General features: G+C 41.2%; 1 protein-coding gene across 4 annotated transcripts in view; it reads right to left on the bottom strand.

Moving 5' to 3' along the window:
• CDH13 (cadherin 13) overlaps positions 1-25,890 on the bottom strand; it is a 426,188-nt gene that overhangs the window by 62,395 nt on the left and 337,903 nt on the right. For all 4 annotated transcript variants that reach the window (XM_086847088.1, XM_086847086.1, XM_023934518.2 and 1 more), the window contains exon 8: positions 13,850-13,990. In XM_086847088.1, the coding sequence (XP_086703214.1) occupies positions 13,850-13,990 (141 nt within the window). The remainder of the gene's footprint in view (positions 1-13,849; positions 13,991-25,890) is intronic.

Raw genomic sequence — 25,890 nt, 5'->3', positions numbered from 1 at the left:
AATTAAAGCAAAATGCCACCCTTACATTGCCTACAAACCCTGCCAACAAATAAAGATTGTGACAGGCTGAGAGCACTGTCTGGGGTTTTTATGCTCATTTTTTTCCATGGCAACATCTCCGTTTCACGTGCACGGTTTCATTGCCTCCAATCTCTGCATAGTCTTGTTTGGTTTATCCCTTCCAGGGAGCACCTGCCACGTCTCCACTCTGCTGCAAGACACAGAAAGCACATTTGGAGTGTCTGGGGCCAGCTGACACTTGTTCCTCAGCCATAAATTTCACTCCAATCACACCCACCCTTCTCACCTCTCAGCACTCCCAGCCATTATTTGTCCTTTCCTTGGTTTCCCCCAACATCCAGCTGAGAAATCGCATCTCCCCCAGTGGCACTGTAAATGAAACACTGCTCTGTGCTGTCCTGTCAGGGACAATGTCCTTGGAGGCCACCTGCACTGACAGCAAGGGACTTTTCCACTCAGATCCTGGGTGTCCCAGTGCCTGGCTTTGGAGAATAGCCTTGAAGAGATGGGATTTAAATTGTATTGAGGGTATTAGTCTAAAGTGAATGAAGTGGAGAGTATACTTCTCCTTTATATCCCCCAGAGTGATAAATGAGAGTAGAATTTTTTTTTTTTCCTTTCTAAGGCAAAGAAAATGGGAAACCAACATGGATTTCAGGCACATGAGAAATAGCTTATGAATTTAGATGATAGTTCAGCAGAAATAAATTGTACATCTGTTCATTCATTTTAATAAAGCAGGGAAATGACACGCTGCTGGAGCCTTTGGAGAATGCTGGTATTTTTAAATGATGATCCTATAATAGTAGCATTAACATTTGTAATGCTGCCCATACTTTAAGAATTTAAGAAAAATACATTTATGGGATAAGTGAGCTTCAACCTATAGTCTGGACTCCAGGCATTAAAAAGTGAATAAGGTGCTTCCTGAATACTCCCAAATTAGTTCAGGAGAGGCTCTACAATGGCTTTCCCATGTACCACAGATAATCCTCTCAGTGTGGTGATAAAGCACGCTTATTATTTCTGAATAAATAATTCAGATGTGCAACATGTAGCTGAATTTCTGCTGACTAGAACCCCAGTCTGCATTTACAGGCAGCTAAAGAGGAGAGTTTTCCTTGAAAGTAGTCCATTAAAGAAGCCAGTGAGATGCTTTTCCCAGCTGCATGGATGCATGGAAACATGTCCCACCCCCTGCTGGATTCAGGCAGGAAAAGAACCTTTCCCCTGCATCTCCCATAACACAGAAGTTAGAAATGGAAACGGTTTCATTGCTTCATTGTTTCTATGCTGCCATTATTTACAAAGACAACGTGCAAATTTAAGAAATAAACCAGTGAGACTGCAGGGGATGGTGCATTTTAAAAGCTATGTTTTGATTTTCCAAACTGATCTCTATGGGAAATAATAAATTAGGAGTTCAATAATAGCTGTCATGTTCCCTTTAAAAGCACAATTATTAAGATCATTAAAATCTCCTTTTAATTGATTGCATTAAAGCAATTGCTGTTGAAAACTGATTAGCGCTCACATATTGCTCTTTGATCAACTTGGGGTAATCCTTACTCAAGGAAAGGGAAACAGGCAGATCTGGCATCCTTGAGAAGTGGAGAAATTCACCTAGAATTTGATCCCAGAACCCGAGACCCTTTTATAACGTGCCAATGCTGTTCCCCCCAACAGCAAAGGAGTGGAGGCTGCGCTGTTGGATCTTCCCAGAGCAGAGATTTCCCAGAGGTGCTGCTGGGAGCCAGCAGGAACTCCTCAGAGCTGACATCCCTGCCTCATCCAGCAGCGCTGACAGTGCTCCTGTGCTGCTCCCTCCAGCTCCAGGCAGCCAAAAACAACCTCAGTGGGCAGGCCAGCTGAGCAGGGCTCTTTGCAATTTGGTTCTCTCGTGAATACAGGAGGATTGAAGAAAACAAATACCCCTGGGACCACAGAAGACTTCCCAGCCACAGAACCCTCACAGATTTATTGATTGGAACTGCATTTTAATCATTTGTCTGGAGGAAAGAAAACAGTTCCCAGTGACTGTCAGCCAGCCCTAGCATGGGGTATGATAAACCTGTTTGTGCCAGGAATATCAGGCAGTGCCTGTGTCACAGGAAAAGGACATTAAAGAGTTCAACATCTGCAGGCAAAGTTGAATTTATTTACTTAGGGCTTCAATTATTATTTAAGATGGAAAATTTGAAAAGGTCAGAACTGCTAAATCAGAAAGGCTGCCTTTCATTTGTCTTCAGACCTACACAGGTTTCTTAGCTTCGTTCTGCACTGAATCAATTAATCAGAAACAATGTTCTTTGCTTTCAAATGCCAGTTGTGTTATTTCTCAATATGGAAATATATTGTGTTATTTCCAAATGGACTTGTTGATCTTAGAGCCCTTTTCCAACATAAATGATTCTGTGGCTCTGTGAAATAGACAAATAGATCCAGGTTCCATTTTTGTTTTAACCCACGTTAGAAAATGCAGCTTTAGGAAAAGGAAACATCAGGCCTTCAGTTTAGGTAGGCTGACACCTGTGGGCCTGTGTTTCTGTTTATATGTACATACATGTATAGAAATCCAGATTTACTTCCCAGTCTAAAACTGCACTCCCATCTCCCTTTGGATGGGAGCCACAGCTTGGATGCAGGCAGTTAAGAATATCAATGCTGCAGATAAATCTTCCTCCCTGATATTATTTCAGACAATTGTTGGTTTAGATTTAAGCTTATTTAGCAGGATTGATTTTCCTTATGTTTCTTTCAAAACTTCCTCACATAACTCCTTTGATTTTTCAAACTTTATTATTTTTTTTTAGCTAAAAGATTGCTTTCAACCCTTTAAACTTCTTGAGGACAGCAGTGCCCTCCTCACCATCAGTCTTCTGAATGAAGCAAAATCATTGCTCTAAGAACATCTGAGAGTAGCAGTGAATGTATGGGCACTGCCAGCCTGGCTGGTGGAGATGGGCACAACAAATGAGCAGGGGAGGAGGAGATAAAGCCTAAAAGGAACAAATGTGGGGATGTGTGGGAGCCAACAGCAATGGGGCTCGATTTGTAGGAGGAAAAGGGACTTCTGTGAGCTCTGAGCAGATAATCTGTTTAAGGCACTGAAAAGGAGAAGGTGGCTCCCAAGGGAAGCAGGTGATGAGGGCATGAGGAGGAGTTCGCTGGGGGATGGTTTCAAAGGGCGGGAGAAGGAAGGTCTTCAGAAATGATGAAAAAGGGGAAAAATTGTGGGGACAGAACGAAGATCATGAAAGGACAAAGGTCAGAAAAAGACTTTGGTTGTATAGCAAAAAAAAAAAAGTTTTCCATGTAGGAAGACAGGGGAGGAGTGATGAAAACAAGAGCAGAGGGAAAGGGGAGTCTCTCAACAAAAAGCAGTCGGGGGTTGCAGCACTGGAGGGTCTCGGGAGTTCTGAGGCTGCACCTGGAAACAGGAGCAGAGGGGTTTAAGGAATGTGAGGTGATCAGGCTCAGAGCCCAGGAGTTTGGAGAGGAAGCAAAATGTAAAGCTAATTATTAAAATTCAGAGAAGGCTCCTAACAGACTCCTGACTAAAGAATAGGCTCGGAAGGGGAAAAACCCAAGAGTTTGCTCCTTGGTTAGTTGGAATGGGGAAGTTTGTTTTATCCTAAAAAACAAGAGAATGATGTAACTGGCAGAAGGAATTTTAAAGAATAAATTTCAGCACTGGGCAAATTAAATATCAAGAGAGGGCACAAGTGATTAGCACAGAGAAGTACAAAAAAAGAAAATCTCTATAAAAGGTGCATCAAGAGGAGAACAGGAGTTAGAATATAAGTTCCAAAGGACTGGCTGTAGAGCAATAGTGTTGGAGGGAAATATTGGGTGAGGAAAACAACTGGAATTTAGGGCTTTTCCTAACCAGGTCAAAGTCTAGAATGGGAAAAGGAGGATAACGTCAATACTCTGTGTGGAGCTGGGCTTACACTTTGTTTGTGACATATGGACTGAGAACACTGGGAACACATTTGTAAAACAAACAAATATTATGTGACTGTTAGACAGACGGCTGGAGAAAGGGCTGTCCTTTTAACAAATAAGCATCTGGAACTCTAAGGCAAACAAGTCCTGGAAACAGGCCAAGGTAGGAACTACAAGGATATGGATAAATTCCACTTCTGAATCATTTTATTCAAAAGAGACTATAACTACAAGGAGTGCTCTACAAACCCCCTAATCTGCTTTCTCTTACATGTAACAACACCATTTTCATTCCACTAAGTACAAGACACAATCAGGCCTATATATTTTAAATTTTTCCAAAATTAATATCTTCCACAGGCATTTGCTAAAAGTTTTACTTGAATAAACCTACAGTTCCTTTTAGCATGGTGAGTTTTAGCCATTGTCTATTTTAATGCTTCACAGCAGAAGGAAAAAAGATATTTTGTCTAAATAATCCTGACATTTTGATTCATGTGCACAGATGGTTAGCAAATTTTGGAGTAGCCAAATCAGTTTTAGTGTTGCTGAGAAAAACCTTAAAATCTCACTTGTCAGTGAAGGAATTGATAAACTGATCACAAAACTCATTCCACTCTAGCGGAATGACCCAAGCAGTCACATATACTATTATTTTTGAATGAATAGACTTCAGCTTTACAAATTCCCTCTGCTCACATAAACTGCAGCTATGATACCAGCTCACACATATTGTGTAATTGGTATTAAATAGGGTTTTGTCTGCTGCAAATTGAATATGTTAAGATCTATAGTGTGTTATCATGTTTGATCCTGCTTTTAAAACAGAACTCCCACAGATGCTGCAGGCATATTAACAGTGTGGGTTTCTGAACTCGTGGGATTACTGTGATATTTTGCAACACATCTAACAATTCCTCTATTTGTTACTTCTCAAATCAGCTGCGCTGTGTCAGACAAAGAGATTTAGAATTCTTGGTATTTCTGTTAGAATTTCTCATTCCACGGGTGAGGAACTGAAATAATTTATACACAGAGTAAAAGGTCCTTTGAGACTAAAGAGGTAACACCTGGTCAACCCTTCCTCACTGTCTGACCACCAATTTGCATTCTGAATTATTTAAACTGAAAGAGGGAAGATTAGATTGGATATTAGGGAGAAATTCTGCCCTGGGAGGGTGGGCAGGCCCTGGCACGTGTTGCCCAGAGAAGCTGTGGCTGTCCCTGGATCCCTGGAAGTGTCCAAGGCCAGGCTGGACAGGGCTTGGAGAAGCCTGGGATGGTGAAAGGTGTCCCTGTCCAAGGCAAATGGAATGAGATGATTTTAATGCCTCTTACAACCTAAATAATTCTGGGATTCTATGAACAAGATAAGGATGGCTTAAGGATCACTCTGCAATGAATATCATGAGTAGAAATCACTGTTTCCACACTAAGGATTTTTGTCAGCTGGATGTCACACAGTCAAGTGAGGTCTCCCAACAGAGACCCACAAAGATAATTTCAGGAAAGAGATTGATGCATCATTTTGTATCTTAATCTAAAAGCAACTGTGAGGTTTCCTGGAAGTCTCTGTGTCATGTGCCAGCACTCAGTGTTGAAGCTGGAGTTGCTTGGACAGTTAATGAAATACAAAATGCTGTGAAGGCTCTTGGAGAAGAGTGAAATCAAAGGAATTTTCCATGGACTGCTTCAACAGTACATTTAGAGGAAAAAAAATATTATCGGGGGAAAATCCGCAATTTTTTAAATGTCCATTACAATTGAAATCTGCAGAAAACAATTCTAATTTGATTTGAAGGCAACTGCAAAATTCCAGCTGGCAGGGGTGTTTTTTTGTTTAATTGGAACATCACACAGCCACTCCTGGCAATGATTGCTAATAATTATGTTTACACAGCTTCCCTGAACAAGTGGTCCAAGACTAGGCCTGGAAACATCACATTATCTTTGTTTAGCTTGTGCTTCCCCTCAAGAGCCTTTGTTTGAGCTTTCCTTCCTTTTTAAATTCTACTCCCCAGCTCCTCACCCAAACATGTTTGTGCTAGAGGTACTCCAAACTCTCACTGCTACTGTTTACTTTGCAATCCTGACCTTAATATCTGTCGTAAAGTTCACACTTCATAGACCACATTGAGGAAGCATATTAACCTTCACTTCCTGGAGAAGAGAACAATAAATTGTGGGTTTATGGCTTTTCTGCTGCTCACAGGGTTTGGATATTTGCTGTCTGCAGAAGCAGATGGAAGAAACCTTCCGAGGATAAGTCGGCACCGGAATGGGTTTGTGGTGAGAATTTGCCAGCTGCAGTGGGAATTGTTGTTATTACCACAGAGCTGCTGCTGACCTTCCCAGCACAACCAAAGGCTTGCAAAAGGCAAGGGATCACACAGGAGCTTGCATCAGGATGGGTCAGGTCAGCTGATGACAACAAATCGGGGCAACCAAACAAAGGGCAGGGAGGGAGCACTGCCAAAGGAGGGGGGAAAGAAAAAGGACTGGCAAAAATGCAAGTTTATCATGAGAGCCTACTTGGAGAGCAAGAGAGCCAGGAGGAAAATCAGATCTGAAGGAGCAGCACAGTGCCTCTGTGCTCCTCCCCAAATTCCCACTTTTTGAATGGTCATTTCTATTCACAGACCCTTTCCCTTGTGCTCCTCCACAAATTGCCACTGTTTGAATGGTCATTTTTATTCACAGACCCTTTCCCTTGTGCTTCTCCCCAAATTCCCACTGTTTGAATGGTCATTTCTATTCACAGACCCTTTCCCCTGTGCTTCTCCCCAAATTCCCACTTTTTGAATGGTCATTTCTATTCACAGACCCTTTCCCTTGTGCTTCTCCCCAAATTGCCACTGTTTGAATGGTCATTTCTATTCACAGACCCTTTCCTGTATCCTACAAGTGTTTCTCAGCTGCTCCCAGGTTATAAAGCAAGCACTCTGTTGTTTTATGTACCACTGAAATGTGTTTATCCGGAGATTAAATAGACAACTTCATGTATTCCCTGACCTTGGTGGAGAGAAACAAAGCAATGAACTCACCCCTCACAAGCAAAGATAAATGCAGGAGTCTGCTGCCTCTGCCACGCAGCGTATCCAGCCCTAATTATGTGATAAGTGGATGGACTCCGTGTTAAACATATTTTGCAAAAGTTCTTGAACAAAATGCTTACACTGGTTATGCAGATAGCTTGCTGAAAGCCACATGAATACAGATTATTATGCACACAGTGTGAATCTGGATGAGTACAGGAACCACTGGTCTGCCAAACAATATTATTTCATTGCTTTGGTTTTGTTTTTTTGCTGAAGAGTTCTGTGTTTCAGATGATGCACAGAATAATCACATTTGTTTTCCTTTTTCTGAAATTATTCTATTCTTGAAATGCTACAGCAGAGTATTTGTTGTTAAGGTCACTGGTAATTCAATCCTGAGTGGTGCTGAGCATTTCTCATCACATGAGAATCCTCAAGCCAGCTAATTCTGATAAAAACTGACACAATATATCAAGAAAAGGTAAAAAAAAAAAAAATAACAAAAAGAGTAATTTCATTATCCATATAGCCAGACTGTTTAAATAAGTCTTCCAGATGTCCTTGGTTTGGTAGCACCACAACACAACTCAGAAATATTAATCAACCTTCTTGATCATGGGCATTTTTCCAGGTTATTTGAAAGTGTTTAGCAGAGAGACAGACATCTGGAATCCTAATTGCACTGAGAGTCAAAGCAATCTATGCTCCTAAACCCACTGGGCATTAAATGTCTTTACAGCTACTTTATCAAGTCCAATAATATTTTAAAAAATATTTTTGACATCTAAAATTATTTAAGGAAAAAAAAAACCACAAAAGGAGAGGATGTCTACATGCCTGCTATTTAGATTTTTAGGTTCCTAAACTGCTTATGTGATTTTGAAATCTGTTCTGCAAGTCATGAGAGCTCAGAAAACTCTTGAAGTGTACCATGGGTGAGACCAATGACCAATTATTAACCATGAAGAAATGGTACAGTCACAGAAAACTTCAATTTCACTTTTGCAGTTACAACAGAATGCTCACAGTCTTCATTTAGAAAACAAAATATTTGCTGCTATTTAGATGTTTGTTTCCTTTCTTGAATTCCGCCTCTCACACATGAGAAATATACCAGGTAACATCTTTGCTTTGCTTTCAAGGAGACTTTTGGGCACTTGGAGATATGTCAAGTGTGTTGGTGAACTGCTGCAAGAGGATGAAGTGGAAACAAAGCTGAGTGAAAAGGTCAGTGCAAATATTTATCTGGTGTAGAGGTTTCTGAAGGTTAAGATATGCTCCAGGAGCCTTTCTAGCTGTATTTACAGCTCTGGAAAAAACAAGGGTGGCCAAAGAGCTCCTCTGTGGTGATCCCCAGCCATCCTGAAGCTGTTTGTGCCAAAGTTTACTGACAGCTGGAGAGGCTTTGCCCTGCTCTGTCGAGCTTCTGTATGAATTCTGATTTCTCTGCATGTAAACAGTCTCACAGCCCAAAACCAGGAGCCAAATGGAAATTCCAGTATGCATTCTGTTCATGTGGTTTTGCTGTAATGGGTTTATCCATCCCACAAAACGATTTCTCCTGACAAATCAGCTCTGGGGGAGTTTGATCCAATTTGAAGAAGCTGCTGGAATTTTAGATTGGTTCCCATCACTTTTAGGCCATAATGGAGCTCTGATTCTTAGCTGTCAGCCTGGCTGGAAGAGGTTTGTCCTCTGCTCAGATCTGCTGATGCTGCTCAAACACCTCAGCCCTTCCACCATGAGAGTCTGTGATGTGGGAAGGATCCAAACTGCTTTATTTGGCAGCTCCTGCTGGTTTTGTTTCTGTTCAGCCTGGTTTGCACTGTGATTTCCATCCCAACAGGGAATGGGAGAGGGCTGCAGCCCTGGCCTTGCTCCCCAGCTGGGTTTGTCAGGGGACAGCACCTCTTTGGCTCTGTTTTCCACACAGTTGTGGTTCTCACTAGAAATTTCTCCCTGTCAGACATAAAGGCCTGTGGGAGAGGGTTGGAAGGGGAATCATCTACCATAAACATGATTGTGTCTAAAGGTGTGCTACAGCTCACTGGGAGTCCTGCACAGAAAGGAACAAAATTAATCAGGAGTCCCAAAGGGCAAAATTTTCCCTGCAGGACAAGGTAAGAAGGACTCAGCCCACAGAAGAAGGAGAGGTGATTTTGGCTGGTTTTAAACATGCAAAGCCAATGGGCAGATCTGGTCTGGGTTGCCAAAGTCCGTTTACCACAGAAAATAAAAGTACCATGTACAAGAGACATATTTTTGTAAAAGAAGAATGGAAAAGTGATCCAGGAGGAACCTGAGAATTGCTTTTAGCTCCATATCTGTTCCTCAGTACGGTTTAGCCAATACCAAGAATCAAGACAGGGACTCTCAAAAGCTTCAGGCCCGTTTCTCAACAGCCTGAGCTGCAGAAGAAATCTCTCCAGATGGTGCTGGGAAAGTCTCCTGTCCTCTGAGAGCCACGAGCAGACGGAGGTGCAGATTGTCCTCCAGGGGCTGCTTTATCCAGTGGGTAACACAACTGAGTCAGGAGACAGCGCTGCAAGTCACCATAAATCACCGTGACAAGCAAGCTAGCCACTTACAGGCCTCTCCAGGAACTGATGAATCATTTAGTAAAGCTCCCATTAGTCACTTATTACTCTTTTATAAACCATTTATCAGCTGGTATTCAAAATGTGAGCAAATCATATTTTTCACTTAAGAATCTCAGCACTAGTGTATCTCAAATTTCACCGTGGTGGTGTTTTGTCAAATTACACAAATTTTATTCTGTTCACAGGAGGCAAGATCTTTATTTTACCAGAAAATTCTTTTCTAAGAACATATATATAATAAAAAAAAATATACCAGGGAAAATATTTTCCCTAATCTTGCTCTCCCTGGTGTGACAGAATTATTTCTGTGTTACATTTCTTTGTCCCAGAAATGGATGGGATTGAGGGCGAGGCTGGAAGTGGCAGAATGAGGAATTGTGTGAGGAATGGCTGTTCCCTGGCCAAGTGTAGTCTCTGTTATGTGCCAGGGACAGTCCTGTGACAAATCCCACTTTTCCAGGTTTGGCTAGGGATGGGCTGCAGTCCCAAATCTGTGGCAGAGGAGAAATGTGGGAACTGGGGGCACTGCAGAAAAATCCTCCCCTTCAGCCACAGCACTGCATTCCTCTCTCAAGTGCCTGACAGGATTTACCCAGGGAACACAATCTATCTGGCATTAAGGGAAAATAACACATTAAAGAGCAACAATGGAAGTTTTAAAAATTCAGGGCAGAAGATAAAGGCAAGCAGTCAGAGGAATCTCATTTTTGAGCACACACTCTGCAGGCAGGAATGGGATAAGTAGGATTCATTGGACTATTCTTTTGGAGAGGGAAGACAAGACAGAAAGGGGTCAAGTCCATATCTTTCTTGTGTTAAAGCTCATTTTTTCCCTCCCCTAGGTCTTAGGCAGTATCTGGGCAGAGCCAGGCCTCCAGGAACAGATACAAGAGGAGAATTTGCCAGTTCATGTCTTTCAGCAGATGCCACATTGTTAATTTTTCATCACACCACAGCCACAGTGACATTACCTCTGGACTAAAATCCCTTTTTCTTTTGCAGGATACAGCACTGCAGTGATCTGTCAGGCACTCTTACAGGGACACAAGGAAAGAATTCTCATTTTTGTGAATGTTCCAGGTATAAAAACAATACTCAGCAGCATTAGGGTTCACTCAGTCCAGCTCATCCCCACCCACCTGGAATATCCTGCAGGATGCAAGACAGGTATCAGATTTTCCAGAACAATCTGTGCCTGCTCCTTGCATTGCTTCATTCCTTATTTTCACATAAGCAAACCCTGAACAAAATTTGAGCCTAAGGCCTTTTCCTGCTGGAAAGGAAACTCCAAAATTCTTTGTGACACAAAATAATAATTCACAAAATTAATTTTAAAACTTTTTCCCATTATAGAAATAAGGTTGTAAATTTTACAAAGAGGCCACTAACTTTATAAGTATCTCTATTTTCAGCCTCTGTAATTTAAATCTGGCACAATATCCCAGCCACTGTGACCTTTTAAAAGGTAGACCTTGCTACCTCACCTGGGATTTTTGCAGGAACTCTTAAATATTGCTCTATTTGGCATTAAAGATGAAATTATTAAAACCCCTGGAGGGAACAGGGTACTGTTTGCACACCTGAATGGATTTTTACACCGCTCAGAGCCTATTATTAGCAGCAAGTATGGATGTGAGAGAGAAGAGATATTTTGGAAGAGTGTGGATTGATGAGGCAGTAAGCAAACAATGAATCCACAAAGCAATGTCTCACTTATTGAGCCATCAAAGCACCTGGCACACACTCAAAGCCTCCAGGGCTCTGCTGGATCACAGCCAGGACGCTCAGCTGCTCCTGGGGTCACACCCTGACACTCCATGGATGAACTTTTCCTGCCTCAGCCTGGCCCAGGAGCGGCTGCAGGGAGGGGAAAAGGCTGGGTGGGAGATCAGAGCCTCAGGATAAGCATCCCTCTTCCAGGAGAGGCACTTGTCACAAGATCAGGTAGGGAGAGGACAAGTGGGAATAGCCTTTAGCTGAAGAAATGTGGATTTTAAAGAAATTTTTGAAGAATTTTTGAATAAATTTCTCCCTGTGAGGGTGGTGAGGAGCAGGTCACCCAGGGAAGCTGTGGTTGCCCCATCCCTGGAAGTGTCCAAGGCCAGGTAATAAAATAAATAAAAGAAGCTGCACTCTGGAATCAGAGCTTCAGATTTACTGAATTTGAGCTTTCTCCTTCAGAAGTTACCTTGAAAAATATTGTCTCTTTCTTTCAGCTCTAATTCAAATCAATAGTATTGCAGCCTGTGGTATGCAACTGGTATTAAAATGCAATAACTAAGCACTTTCAGCAGAAAATCAAATAAAGTGGCATTAAATCAGCTGAGAGACACCTCCCTCCCCTTACACTGTTAATTTTAAACTGAGAATCTGCTCCTAAAGGGGGCTGGCACCATACATTAAAGGCTGATTTTTCCTGCCTTCTTCATGGAATATGAATATCACCTAGCAAGGCAGAGGGAAGATTTCCGAGGTCATTAGCATCTCTAAATAGTGAAAGGTTCAAACCCATGTCAAACCATGAAAAAGAAAAAGAGACGCTGCTTCAGAAAAGAAAACAAAATGAAAGAAAAATATCTAAGAGCAGACTTTTCAAAGAAAACAATATAAATGCTTCTCTTCACACCTATTTAATTTCCATGCTAAAACCACCATAACTTTTCAGGGTATAAAGTATCTTTTACTGTCACTGACAGAACTGAATATATGAGAATTTATGAATTCTCACAGAAATTAATGATAACAATACATTTGTAGCTAAGCAGGCACATGAATTTTTGCATCCAAATCACCAAATTATTAAGTCAAACAGGACTATAATTATAGAAAGACTTCTAAAATAATTCAATCTTGAAATATTTTTTCCAGAGAAGAATTCTCCAACTTGAGAAATTCAAGCAGGTAGGACTCTGAGTGACATGAATTGCTATCAATATCGATTAATCCAATAAATTCTTATTTCTAAATACACCAAGCTGTCCTTTTACATTGTTTTTTTCCTTGGGGGTTAAAAAAAACCTCCAACATTTCAAAGATATTTTAAGTATTGGTTGTCAGGAATCAGATTTCAGAGCATTAAAAGCCTGATCTAAAAGGTAATTCTAAAGGAATTAAGAGTTTGATCATAGTTGTCACTGATGTACTTGAAAGGTTTGGATCAGTCTCTCCATGGTAATTTTTAGGTGACTGAAACACTACTGCCAAAGCATTTTACTGATGTAGTTACAGATATTCCCTTGGCAAAATTGTCATTGCTTCTACTTTATTCTTATTTTATTCTTTTTTTTAAAAAGTCCTTCTCTGTCATGTTTGAATCTGGTATTCATTTACTTTGCATTTATAAAAGAAATAATTATTCAAGTAAAATAAAGGCAATCTGTTTCAATATAATCTAATCTCAAATCACTGATAATAGGCCAGGAAACACATTTTAACAAAGGCAAAAATATACTTCAGGTTAAATAAAAAAACTTCTACAGCAACAGGCTTCCCTTTTTTCTTCCACAATTATCTTAAAACCAGGATCCCTCATATTTTGGGAATTTTTCCTTAAAAGTTTGCAGAGCCCCAGGAAACTTTTATATCACAATCCAACCTGGCTGTTCTTAGGTAAAACTTTTAAAGCTCTCATTCTGTCCAGATACTGAAAGATCAGGCTCATGGAAGAGAACAATGTGAGCAGGGCAGGAAATCTGGTGGATTCAGGCAGGGAATTCCCTCTCCTGGATTTCAGCACCCTTCACCTGAATTCAATTTACAGGGAAAAAACCTTCCCTTGCAAATTCCACCTGCAGGTTAAGTTTGAAGCTTTTAGGACTGGAGTTTTAATTACAGAACCCCAAATTCTGGCTGGCTCACAGGGGAAGTGCTGTAGACAGGAAGAAAATGCTGTTTTCATCCACAGTCCTGACTATCCAAAGCCTTAAGCTAGTTTTGCTATTTCCCCCCACAGGAGTGAAAGGAGAAAGTCACCACCAGCAGATTTATTTTACAGGTTTTATCCTGCTAGCCAATCTCTAAATGACAGGGTTTTTTTACCTTGTGGTTGTACTGTGGTTTGGAGCTGATGCACACACATTTATTAACGTGAAAAAGAAAAGAGCAGCTCCAGGAAAGTCTGTCACACCGAGCTAAAAACATTCTGTACGTGTCTTCTTTCCTTAAAGAACATCTTTATATTTAGAAACAAGCTAATTAGGATTATTTGCACTGTTTTGTAGAGAACAGATGGCCAGCTCTTACCTCCTTCTTGGTGAATTCTGGTGCGTGGTCATTTTTGTCATCGATAAGAATGGTGGCAGTGGCTGTGCCCGTCAGTCCCACATCCATCCCACCCATGTCCTTGGCTTCTATAACCAGCTCATACTTCGGGCTTTCCATAGTCTGAAAGAAACCCAAACAACAGAAAATGAAAGGTTAAAAAAAAAATCTACAGAGATAACATACTACTTTTAATTAATATTAAAATAATAAATTAAAAAAAAAAAACAAACTTTATTTGGCCTAATGAAACACAGAGAAACAGATCTGTTATCACAGTTTTACTGAAACACAAGCACAGCTTTCTATGAGATCAGCTGCTACCCTGGAAACCTCATTTACAATCCAGCATGAAGGTGAATATTGGTAAACAGCTCATAATTTATCCTGTTATTTAGGAAGATTAAGAAAGAGGTAAGAAATTAAAATATACTTGCTCTTTAAGAGTAAGCTCTACTTTCAGTGCACCAATATTTAGCAGCTTGCTTCATCAGTGTTATGATGGGTACATAATTAAATACTAATGTCACAATCTACATATAAATTCACTTTATTAAATCCCATTCATTCTGGGTATTAGCATTTAGACTGGTAATCTAAGTTTGCTTCGCTGTGAGAAACAACAAAGCAGTTTCCAAAACGGGCAGAAATTTCTAGTTATGGCCCAAAGCAAAGGTGTCAAGTGATATTAATGATTTATGTTGCTGATGTCTGATGGGTGCTTACCTGGCTGCCCAGCTACTGCAGAATCAGGCAGCACAGGCCCACAGTAAAATCCAACTTCATTTCCTCTCATAAAACACAGCCTTAATCTGGAAAAAATCCCATTTGTGGTCAGCTCTGGAATGGGAATGTGCCAGCCTCTGGAATTCCCACCTCTCCCAGCAGGGATGGGAGCACAGGGATGGGCAACACTCACAGGGAGCTGCTCTCAGCATCAGAACCTGCTCCCCTGGAATCCTGAGATGGATTTCACTTCATCAAAATGTGTTTTGTGTGGCTGCCTCCAATGGAACCACCCTCCCAAAGCCCAGGTGAGCACCACCAGCCCAGAGGACACAGCTGGGGAAGGGCTGCGTGGTGAGGACATCACAATGCCCAGGAATGTTTATCCAAACCCCCCTGGAAAATAAACCTGGATCCCATGGGGAAAGCTGCAACAAAACCCCTGCTTCTGGAACCTTCAGGAACCTTTTGGAGCAGTGTCTGCCAGAGCCCAGGATTCCCAGCTTTGACATCCCTCATCCCTATCCTCTATCCAACACTTTCCCAGGGAATTGGCAGCAGGGACACAGCCCAACAAAGGAACCTCTCGGGTTCCCAGTCTGCTCTGCAGCCAAGGCATTTGGAAGCTTTTCCCAAATGGTGAATTTTGCACTATAAATTTTCCTGGGCACATCCCACCATCTCTTTTTTTTGGAGAACGTGTGAGAAGGAGATCCCAGCTCCTCAGTACGTAGATTTTGAGGCATTTTTAGCAACCACCTCGGTTGCTCATCAGATCAGCTATTATGAAACATATTTGCATGTAAAGTCAACAAGTCAAGCCAGAAGATAAATTTTGTTCTAAAAACATATGAACTAGGAAATCAAACACTGCTGCCACACAGGGGATCCTAAGAAATGTATCTCCTGAAGTCTTACAACATTATACCATGAATTTCATCTCAGAAGGCAGAAAACCAAGAACAGGAATTTGATTTATAACATCATAAAGATATACGCAAAGAAGTATTACTGACATGTCTGCAACACAAAATCACGTCATGGACGGAAACTAAATTTACAGTTTTCATATATTTGTTTTCTAAATTGCATTAAAGCCTGAATGAGACTTCTCTCCCCTCCCCTAGCTGCAACTTTTTCATTATTTTGATTAGAAAGTCGTTATTATTGTATGGAAAACTTGCAAAGCCATTTATCACTTCATGTTTATAAGCCTCTCTGCTCAGAAAGAAGCCCATTTTTATTCACAAATTGGCCTTTTTTCCTTTGAAAACCGTCCCATTTTCTATTGAAAGCAAGCTCATTTATGCTAGAAATTGCATCTACTGCAGCAGAAATGTCTGTGACAGGAGTCCAATGTTTAAGCTCGTGCAAAATGTGAAAAACATTGAATTTTGAGTAGTATTTGATATAATTATGAATACTTCACACTTCCCTGCTATGCAGCACTTCCTACAACTCGTTCTGACACCAAATATTTGCTTTGTTAGAGGAAGCAGCTGCTAACAGATGCAAACCCCGAGCAGAGCCTTGTTCCCATCACAGGCTCTCTTTGCACTCGCTTGTAAAGGACCTTTCAGAATCCTCCTGCTTCCAGCCCAGCTGAGTCAGGCAGAGCAGGGATTGTTTGGAGCAGTGTGATTTACCAAAAACTGGATTTCTGCAGCTGGAACAGGGCTCCCTGTGCTGCCAGCAGCCCCGTTCCACAGGGATGCTGCTGCAAGGGGCTGCCCTGGAAGATCTCGTGGCAGCTCCTCGGCATTTCTCTCTTCCCAGGGCTCAGGGCTTTGACCCCAGTGTGTTCTCCCTCCTTTTTCTCCTGTCTTGTGAGGAATATGTGCTGCTGGAAGGAGGCAGTGGAGGAGAGCATCCTTCCTTCCCCATCTCCATCCCTGCCCAGCTGCAGGTGAGCAATAAATGCAGCACCCAAATTTGTACCATTTTGGGACCCCACAGAGACTCAGACATGTCCCACCAAGCCACTGCCTGTCACTAAACCCTGGCCAGCTCCTAAATGACCTAAGCACAGCCTTGCAGAAGCAATCCAGTCAATACCACTTGGATAGTGAGATACTGGCAACAGAAATAAGCCCCAGCTCTCAACAAGTGGGATCTGCAGCTCCAGAGGATAATGGATTATTTTAATAAATGAACATCAAGTCGCTGCTGGTGTGGCTTGTTATTTATCAACTGTGACTTTGTGGAGTGTGACACTGTTGAGAGGGTTTGTATAATTACAGCAGGAGAACCATTCCTTTCCCCATAAATTTTCCTTTTAGTCATTCAGGCGCAGCAGGGGTGACACTGCCAGCTTGTGTGGTTTGCCAAGGAGGTGAGCTGTGTCCTGCTTTCCTTCACAGGTCCCTGCCATCCCCACCAGAGTTCACAATCCCATCAGCTCCTGCTCTCCTGCTGCCCTGGCAGAGCTGGCTCAGCACCACAGAGAGGGAGAGGCCAGCAAAGGCACTTTTCCAGAGTTCAGCTCCGGGACAAAGCCAGCAGCAGCTAAGCACAGCACAGGGAAATAAACTGGGCAGTGCAGAGTGAACCATGGGAGAGCTTTGGGGAAATGCTGAATGAAACCCCACATGATGATGGCTTTCTGCTGGGCTTTAATCTTTCAGTGTCACAGGTACAATAAAAAGCCATCAGTGAGAGAAGAGGAGCGAGCCCTGGCTGTCAGTATTTCACACCAGCATCCTTGGTCTGGGCTGTAGGCAGCCAAATTCAGCTGGAATTGGCAGCACCATCGGAGCAGCACAGCTCCAGATGTAGGGTGGGAAGCAGTGGAGCTGCTTGGGTGGTTACAGGGGAGGTTTCTGGCCCCTGGGGCTGTGATTCCCTGCAGCAGCACCCAGGGCTCTGTGTGCAGCAGGACTGCAACCACCTTCCCCAGAAGCCAAGGGGAATCCAAGGTTCCTCCAGTGCCCCCCTGCAGGACACCCATGGGTGGCTTATTTTGGACAGGGCACGCTCAGTTCCACAGCACCAAGAGTTTGTTTAGTGCAAAAAAAATATATAATGGGGAGAATAGAAATCCCCAAATTTGCAGAAAGTTGCTGAAATCAAAATAAACTGTCTTTGGGAAGAAAACAATGCACAGAACGTTCAAAACCCGTACAAGGGTTTAAAGGATCCTTTCAATAATAATTATCAATAGAGAGTTTTCTGACTATTCCATGGATATTTATATTTCTGTAATGATGCAACAGTGCTTCGACTCTTCTACTTATAATTGTGTTTATAAAGTATGTGTTCATGCATAATATTGTATCAGGAGTCTGCTGCCATATCATATTTGGTACTAATGACTTTATAATATAATGCTAACCAGAAAGAAAAAATCCTTTGGATTGAAATAATTTCAGTTGGTGCTAAATAAATGCTTGTGTTCATTTAAGATGATAATTGCATATAATGCATACTGAATATGTCCTATTAAGACATAATCAATGTTCTTGTTGAGTAACAATATCAACATTGAATCTAACATTATCTCAGAGTAAGCTTGTCAGGATTTTGACAAATGTAAAATTAAAAAAAAAAGGAAGCAAAGTGATTATTAGCAGCTCTAACAGACATAATGCTTTGATAATTATAATATCAGCATTTATTTTAAATGCCAGTTGCTGCTGCTTAAAAAGGGCGATATACACAGAGGCTTTGCATTTAGAGCTTGAATTACAGTTTGATGAGTAGAAAAACCCAAACTATTTTGTAATATAAATCCTCTTTAGCTCACCAATTTCCAATTTTTTCATATCATAAAGGAATGTCTACAGTTTAATCACTGTAATAATGTACTTCTGTTATGAAGAAAATCAATATCTATTTACTACCCGAGGGAGTCCATGGGTATATCTGGAAGTAAAAGGAAGACTAAATTTTCTCCTTCAGCAATAGCCATTAAAAAAGTAAAGAAGTTGTTCCAAAGTGTTTGAACCAAATTGGTTTCCTGGCCAGAGTTATTAGTTTTTCATCATGATGAAATCTGTGACTATTTACATATATAGGATGTATAGGATCAAGACTTTAATTTGTCGTAACTTACACATATATTTTGAATTACACATAAATTTACACATTTAATTCTCCATAATGCTGGCCTAACCACAGGGCTTGTGTACATTGATGAGTTTGTTACCTTTTACATGAAAACACAGGAACTTTATGGTCATATTTTCAACAGTCTGTGTAAAATTATAAGTTTTGACTGCTGTGCAAATTAGGATTTGGATATTGAATTAACATCACTTTGTAGAAGGCCATACACACGTGCATTGTGGCGGTTATATATTTATTAATATAAATATTTATATAAATATTAACATCACTTAAGGGAGTTTCCTTACATGGATGATGATATTCACAAGGATTTCTCCTCAGGTAGAGATCACCAATCTCTAAGACAGATCAAGGTCTGAAGCTCAGGTTTAGTCTGAGATATTTCCCCTTAAATCATTATTGTTAGTTAGGCTACTACTAAAATTAAGCCCAGAGAAGAGAGAAAATATTCAATATTGTCAATAAAATTGTCGTAAAAGACACAACACCAGTGAAGTTGGTGCATCTACACTGGTTTTTACCAGGCAAAGATATTTCCCTTCATAGCAGAGGGATGTTGATCTGCTACAGCTATTCACAAGATGCTCATGGTTTGGGAAAAAGATCATTCTCCATGCCAGCTGTGCTAGAAATATAAAGTACTATAATAATTTTTAATAGCTTTGGAGAATAAGAATCACAATGTTCCAAGGAAAATACTTGCTGTCAAATATACTGAAATCACTCTTTTCTTTTTAAAATACAAGCTATGTTTCAGCTTTCCTCCTGGACTAATGTATGTAATTTCTTTTTTTTTTTTTTTTTCTTTTTCAGGCAAAAAAAATCAGTTATTCCTCATAATTAAACAGTGCTGCAGAAATCTTTCACTCCAGTGTGAAAGCATCAATTATTATGTAACTTCTTGTGCTGATTTTAGACCACCGAATCACCCTTATTATTCCACACTCAGAGGTGCCAGGAATACAAAACCAAAGCTGCTCTCACCCAGACCTGCTGTCAGGGGCAGGCAATGGCTGGAGAGAGGGTCTGCTCCCCAGGAATGGGCTTGATTGGAGAAAAAACAACTCCATTGTGGTCTGTAAGCAATTACAGACCCTGCTGGGTGCAAACAGTCCCTGCCTGTGTGGGGACCCTTCCTGGGGCTCTAAGGAACACACACAGCCATCCTCGCTGGGACAGAGCTCCTCTGGGCTCACAACCCATGGCAATTCCAGATTCACAACCCATGGCAATTCCAGAGCTCTCAGTCCATGGCAATTCCAGATTCACAACCCATGGCAATTCCAGAGCTCTCAGTCCATGGCAATTCCAGACTCACAACCCATGGCAATTCCAGACTCAGAACCCATGGCAATTCCAGACTCACAACCCATGGTAATTCCAGACTCACAACCCATGGCAATTCCAGAGCTCTCAGTCCATGGCAATTCCAGACTCACAACCCATGGTAATTCCAGACTCACAACCCATGGCAATTCCAGACTCACAACCCATGGCAATTCCAGACTCACAACCCATGGCAATTCCAGAGCTCTCAGTCCATGGCAATTCCAGAGCTCTCAGTCCATGGCAATTCCAGACTCACAACCCATGGCAATTCCAGACTCACAACCCATGGCAATTCCAGACTCACAACCCATGGCAATTCCAGACTCAGAACCCATGACAATTCCAGAGCTCACAACTCACAGCAATTCCAGAGCTCACAATTCCTGACAATCCAGTCTGCTGGAGCTTCCCTGCCATTCCTGCAACCACAGGATTCTTTTGGGAGAGGAACCATGGAAATCAGGGTGCAGGTTCCCATGTGCTGTGTCACAATTCCCCGTTCCCAGAGCCTCCCACCCTCCCTGCACATGCAGCACTGAGTATTCTGGTGCTTGAAGTGGCCCCTGGCACTACTCCTACTCCTTACAGACTCTAAACCTACCACTGTTTATACTCCAATTTTTGGTGCTGGACAGAAAACACTCTATGTCATCCATCTTAATGAACTGTACCCCAAAAAAACCCCAAGGATGGACTCGGTTACATCATTTCCCTGGTGCTCAACGTTTTCCAAAGCTTCATACTGAACACCTCAATAAGGTTAGAAAGCAAAACAATTTCCAAGGGTTTTTCCATTCAAATCAGAATACATGGTTGGAGACATTAAGAGCCTGACTGACAAGTGTAGGAGGCACCATTCTCACCAGTCCTGATTATTACACTTCTAAAAAAATATTACAACAACTACACAATCTGCCAAGTTCTGTCTAATTATATTTACTGAGGTAACAATTTGGACAGAGCACACAAAAAGAGCTGTGTCTCAGAACAAATAAATGTCTGTGTCAGGACACCTGGCTGGGTGAGGGAAGGTAAAAAGCAGTTCAACTTTTCCAACAGGACTCTCAATCTGGTTGTCTCCAGCAAAATCTCAAGTGAGCTGTCAGGAGCACTCAAGAATTCTCTTCTGTATTACAAATATTTACTTCAACAAAGTTTTTTTTATTTCCAAATCACTGTGTTGCTGTAATAAATGTTCATTTCGACAAACCAATATATTTCCATGAAAACTGGTCTCCTGCAACACCCAATCAGCTCTATTTGCAGTGTTAATTATATATTTCATTTTAACAGTCACAATTTGCAATTCAAATAATCCACAGGCCAAAAGGTATTTGCTAAAAAAAACGGTCAAATAATTTTCAGCTATTAACATATTAGAGTTGTACAATTGTCTGTTTGCAGACAATTTGTGAGGAGAAAGGAGGGCAAAGTTGTTCTAATAAATTATTAGTTGCAAATTATTGAATCATTCCTAGACCCTGCTGTAGGTAGGAATGAGTCTATTTAAATCCAAAGACATGAAAGGAGAGACAAGTTTCTCCTACACAGGAACCTCAAGTGGCTTTTAGTAGAGACAGCTTTTCAAAGATCTCTGTATAAAAATCCCAGGGCCAAGAGAATTCCCGGAGTGTGTGGAGGGTGTAAAGGTGAGATAAAATGGATCAGGACACAGATGAGTTCTGCTGGAGCTCAGAGAGGAGAAATCAGGAGCATCTCTGAAAAGATTCTCAGGCTAGAATAAATCAGCACAGCTCCACCAACTTCAAATGGACTCCCCATGTTTATTTACACTTTTATTAAGCTTTAACTTGCCCAGTTTGTGAATGAAAAACTGGCAGGTTTCCATGGGCTTGTACTCAAAGCAGAACTCAGGCTGAGAGAAGCTGTTTGTTTGCTAAAACCAACCTGGCTGGGACAGGATCTTCGCACAGCAGCTGAAGAGAAAAGTTTTCCATGAGTTCTGATTTATAATCATCCAACCCAGTATTTTCTGCCTAGGCAATAAAAGATAATAAGTTTTGTGATACCTGCCTAATGCCAAATTTTTAGATGATGTGTTATCGAATGAATCAAAATGCACCTTACTGGGTTAACACCAGAAACCACATTGCCACAAATTAGGCCCACTTAGATTATATTTTCCTCCCTAAACATTCCAATTCCCCAACAGAAAGCAACGTGATAAAGGTCAGGATGAAAATTGCGTTTCTGCTGTGTAATCTGCTTTGCAAATTTGTATCAGTGGTCAAAATGCCCAGAAAACTCAATTACTGACTTGTTAGGACAACCATACATCAGCAGGCCCTGGCAGACAGGGGTTATTTCTAAAATTAGTACCCTAATGCAAAAAGCATATTCTGTGATTCCAGATGTACAGCCTTTGCTTGATGTTTATATTGTTAAATATTAATGGAAGCACTGTCTATTATTTCAGGCAAATTATCAGGGACATAATAGTCTAGTTAAATAGCTGCATTGTCAGCTGGAGCTGGAGGGGTAAAAAAGCCTCTGTGTCTGTTTGAATACCACGTTTCAACGTGGGATTCTAATCAAAATAGTCATCAAATGTTACTTTTAATCACTATTATCATTTTTTCCTTGAACTTTCATTTTTTATGCAAATCTTATTTTAGAGTTTAGTGTTCTATTGCCAGCAATAATTCCAGGTAGCTTTTGAAAGAGAGGACCCTGCTGGGAGTGTAATGAATCAGTAAATGGTACCAGCTTTGCTCGTGGACAAAAACAATTCTGGTGGCTGCATTTACACTCTCATTGGGTTGTACCTGCAGAATATAAATTGGCCTAATTCTAAATCATCCAAGGGAAAATGATGCAAAATGGATTTCAATTACACTATTTCTGTTTTACCAAAAAGCTTATCGCACTATGGGGTGAAAAATCAACCCCTCCATAGGATTTATGTTCTGATGAAAGATGTAACAATGGAATTTTACATTTAAAATTTCTCCAGTCAATTTAATTCTTTTCTTTCTTACTCCTACTTATCTTTTTATCACTTTCCTTCATGATAAAAAAAATAATTAAATGCCTTTTTTGGAAGTCCTGCATTTTCTGCTTCAGTTAAAAAGTTCTCTTTTTGCTAGACTTTCAGAACCCTACTTTTATTTTCTAAGAACATCTGCCAACCAAACTGCTGCCCAGCATCATCCTTAAGTCAGGCTTTGTCTTCTTGCAACCCAACCAACATTTGTAGGTTATTCTCACATTCAGACTTAGCCTGTCACTGCCTCATGCAGATTTTGCACTGCAGTACAGTTGCTTTAGTGAAACAATAATTTACATGACAGAAAATATAGGACAGGTTGCTCAAATAAGAAATAATACTGCAGTATAAAGTCGGCTTCCCTGCTGTGCTCACGCTACTCAACGTCAGAAATTTCTGGAGGGCTGGTGCTCTAAAAAGTAGTTTTATATAAAGCTTATATACAACTCCCAAGGCACACTGGAAAGAAAAACAAATTCTTGCTAATGTGCAGAATTAAGAAAGAAATGAAGATAAGAGTTAATGACTGAGAGAAATCCACTGGATTTGTTATTAAAGGTGTGCAAACCACAATTAAGTGAGGAACATGTAGCACCATGAGCCAGAGGGAGGTGAGTGCAGGAGGTGGGACACAAGAGGACGTGGGGGTGAGCAGAGGTCAGGGAACTACAATGGAGAGAGCTCAGAAAGAGTTCTGCAAACTCCAAATCCCGTTCCCAGGCAGTTCTTGTAGACTAAAAGCAGCAAAGCCAACAGAGGGGAGAATGGTATGGGAGGCACTGGTAGCGGGAGGAGAAGTGGGAGGAGAGGAGACCTGAGCCTTTGAAGAACTGGGGAGAGACATCCACAACGTTATTAAAAGAACTTTTCAAAGGCAGGAAGAGCTGAGCTGTGGATCTGAGCAGCATTTCCACACCCAGCCCAGCCCTGGGAGCCCTGTGCCTCCGGGGCAGCTTTCAGAATCCCAGCCCTGTGCTCCCCTCCTTCCTTGCTCTGAAGGTGAAGGGTTTGGATTTTGCTGCTTGTCCAGGCTGTGCTTCCTGGGGGCACAGAATGCTCCTCAACTCCCTGTCATATGGGAGGTGAGATACAAATCACAGTTTGGGAGCCTCTGCTCTGCCAAACCCGCTCCCAGCTGCTCTGGAGAGAGGTGTGCAGTCCCTGCTCGCTCCTGAAGGGATCCACACATCCCTGAATTCCCAGCGTGGCTCCCATGGCCACATCTCATCTTATTGTGATAAGTGAGCTGGGCCACAGGCAAGGCAAGAGCTTTGAGAAGCATGAAAGAAACCGGGTCAAAATCCAGCCCCTCTCAGACACACGCAGACAAATGCAATTTTGTATTGCTGACAGCTCCTGAGGATCTGCAATTAAACCAAATCAATGACTCAGGCACCTTTTCCATTCTTTGCAGGCTGGCATTTCCTGTGTCTGGAATGTGCACTGTGGAACATCAAACTTGTATTTCAGGGCGTCCTCCAACACCTGTTGGTCCAACAGGACATTTGATACTGACCTCAACCAGCTCAAGATCTAATTCCTGACATTTCTGCAGGCCACAGATCGTCTGACATTCTGGAACCTTTACTGAGCCCAAGAAACTTTTATTCTCATAATTAATTTGTATGCACTAATCTCTTGCTGAAACTAACACTGAGCTCCAGGATCAGGTTCATGTGCTGGAATTACTCCAAAACACTTCTGCAGAATGGGAATCAAAGCAGGCCCAGCAACCACAGATCTAATGGGATTTAAATATAATTAATATTGAATACTAAAAATTATGATGTGTAATCATAATGACAGTTCAAGCTTAACAAGAGCAGCACGGTAATGAAAGAATTAAAAGCAATACACTTTCTCACTCTCAACAGAAGTGTTTGAAACTATGTTTTAATACAAATCCACTGTTTGAACTGAGATTAACAAATATTAGTCTCATTATAAATTTTAATATTATTTGCATAAACTTTATTGAGAGAGAAAGGAAAGGAAGAAAGAAATTTCAATTTCACAAAACTGGAAAATTGAATTTTCTTAAAAGCCTATCTTAAAAGTCACTTTAAGTTAAACAGATTTCCAGAGGCAGGAAATGCTGAGTTAACACTACAAGAAATTGGAAGGGAGGCTACAAGTGAGACTATTAGCTTAATAAACAGATGGAGAAGATGCTTCTAAAATTACTGCCTTTGTCAAATGTTCAGCATCTTAAGCCTGGTAAGATGTTGTTCATCAAAGCAGGAATGCGATTGCTGGTGAAAAATGTGAAATAAAATGGATATTATTAGACAGACAATGTTTTAGAGCAGGACTGTGGTGCACAACTGAAAGTAAAGCACAAGAAAAATAAATCAGCGGTTAGGTTTCTGCTCTGGTATCCAAAGGCTGGCAACAGATAACCAAGGAAGAATTCAGTTGTCTCCCAGTGTTCTCCCTCTCCCCAAGCTTTGCCTTCGTTGTATCTACCCTTGGTTAAAAAAAAACATCATTTGCCTAAAAATGTGGGTGTTTTCTTGTGAAGGACCTAAAAGAGAGTGTCAAAATATGGTGAGTTTGGACACCACTTGATTTCCTTGGACCTGATATTTTGACTTGGTTCTAGGCCAGGGTAGGTAAAATGGATTTATAATATCCATGGAATTTATCAGACACACTTTTTTTCCCACCAAGTGATTCCAATTCCAGGTGGTGAAGAACAGCATCAAACAGCACCCATTTAAGAGGTCATTCAGATCATTCATCATCTCGAGTATCCCACTGAACCCTCCTTACACAGAGACAACCAACACCTTATTTGGGCCATTATGGAAATTTTCCCTTACAGCACACTTAGGAAAGGAGCACTTGAAAGGAAAATGTCACAGCACCAGGAGAGGAAAATATGCAGCTTTTAAAG

The sequence above is a fragment of the Cyanistes caeruleus genome, chromosome 12 (assembly GCF_971803275.1).
Source record: "Cyanistes caeruleus chromosome 12, bCyaCae1.hap1.1, whole genome shotgun sequence".
Taxonomy (NCBI): Eukaryota; Metazoa; Chordata; class Aves; order Passeriformes; family Paridae; genus Cyanistes; species Cyanistes caeruleus.
Note: the sequence above shows the minus strand (reverse complement) of the source record. Positions and strands in the feature narration are given on the sequence as shown.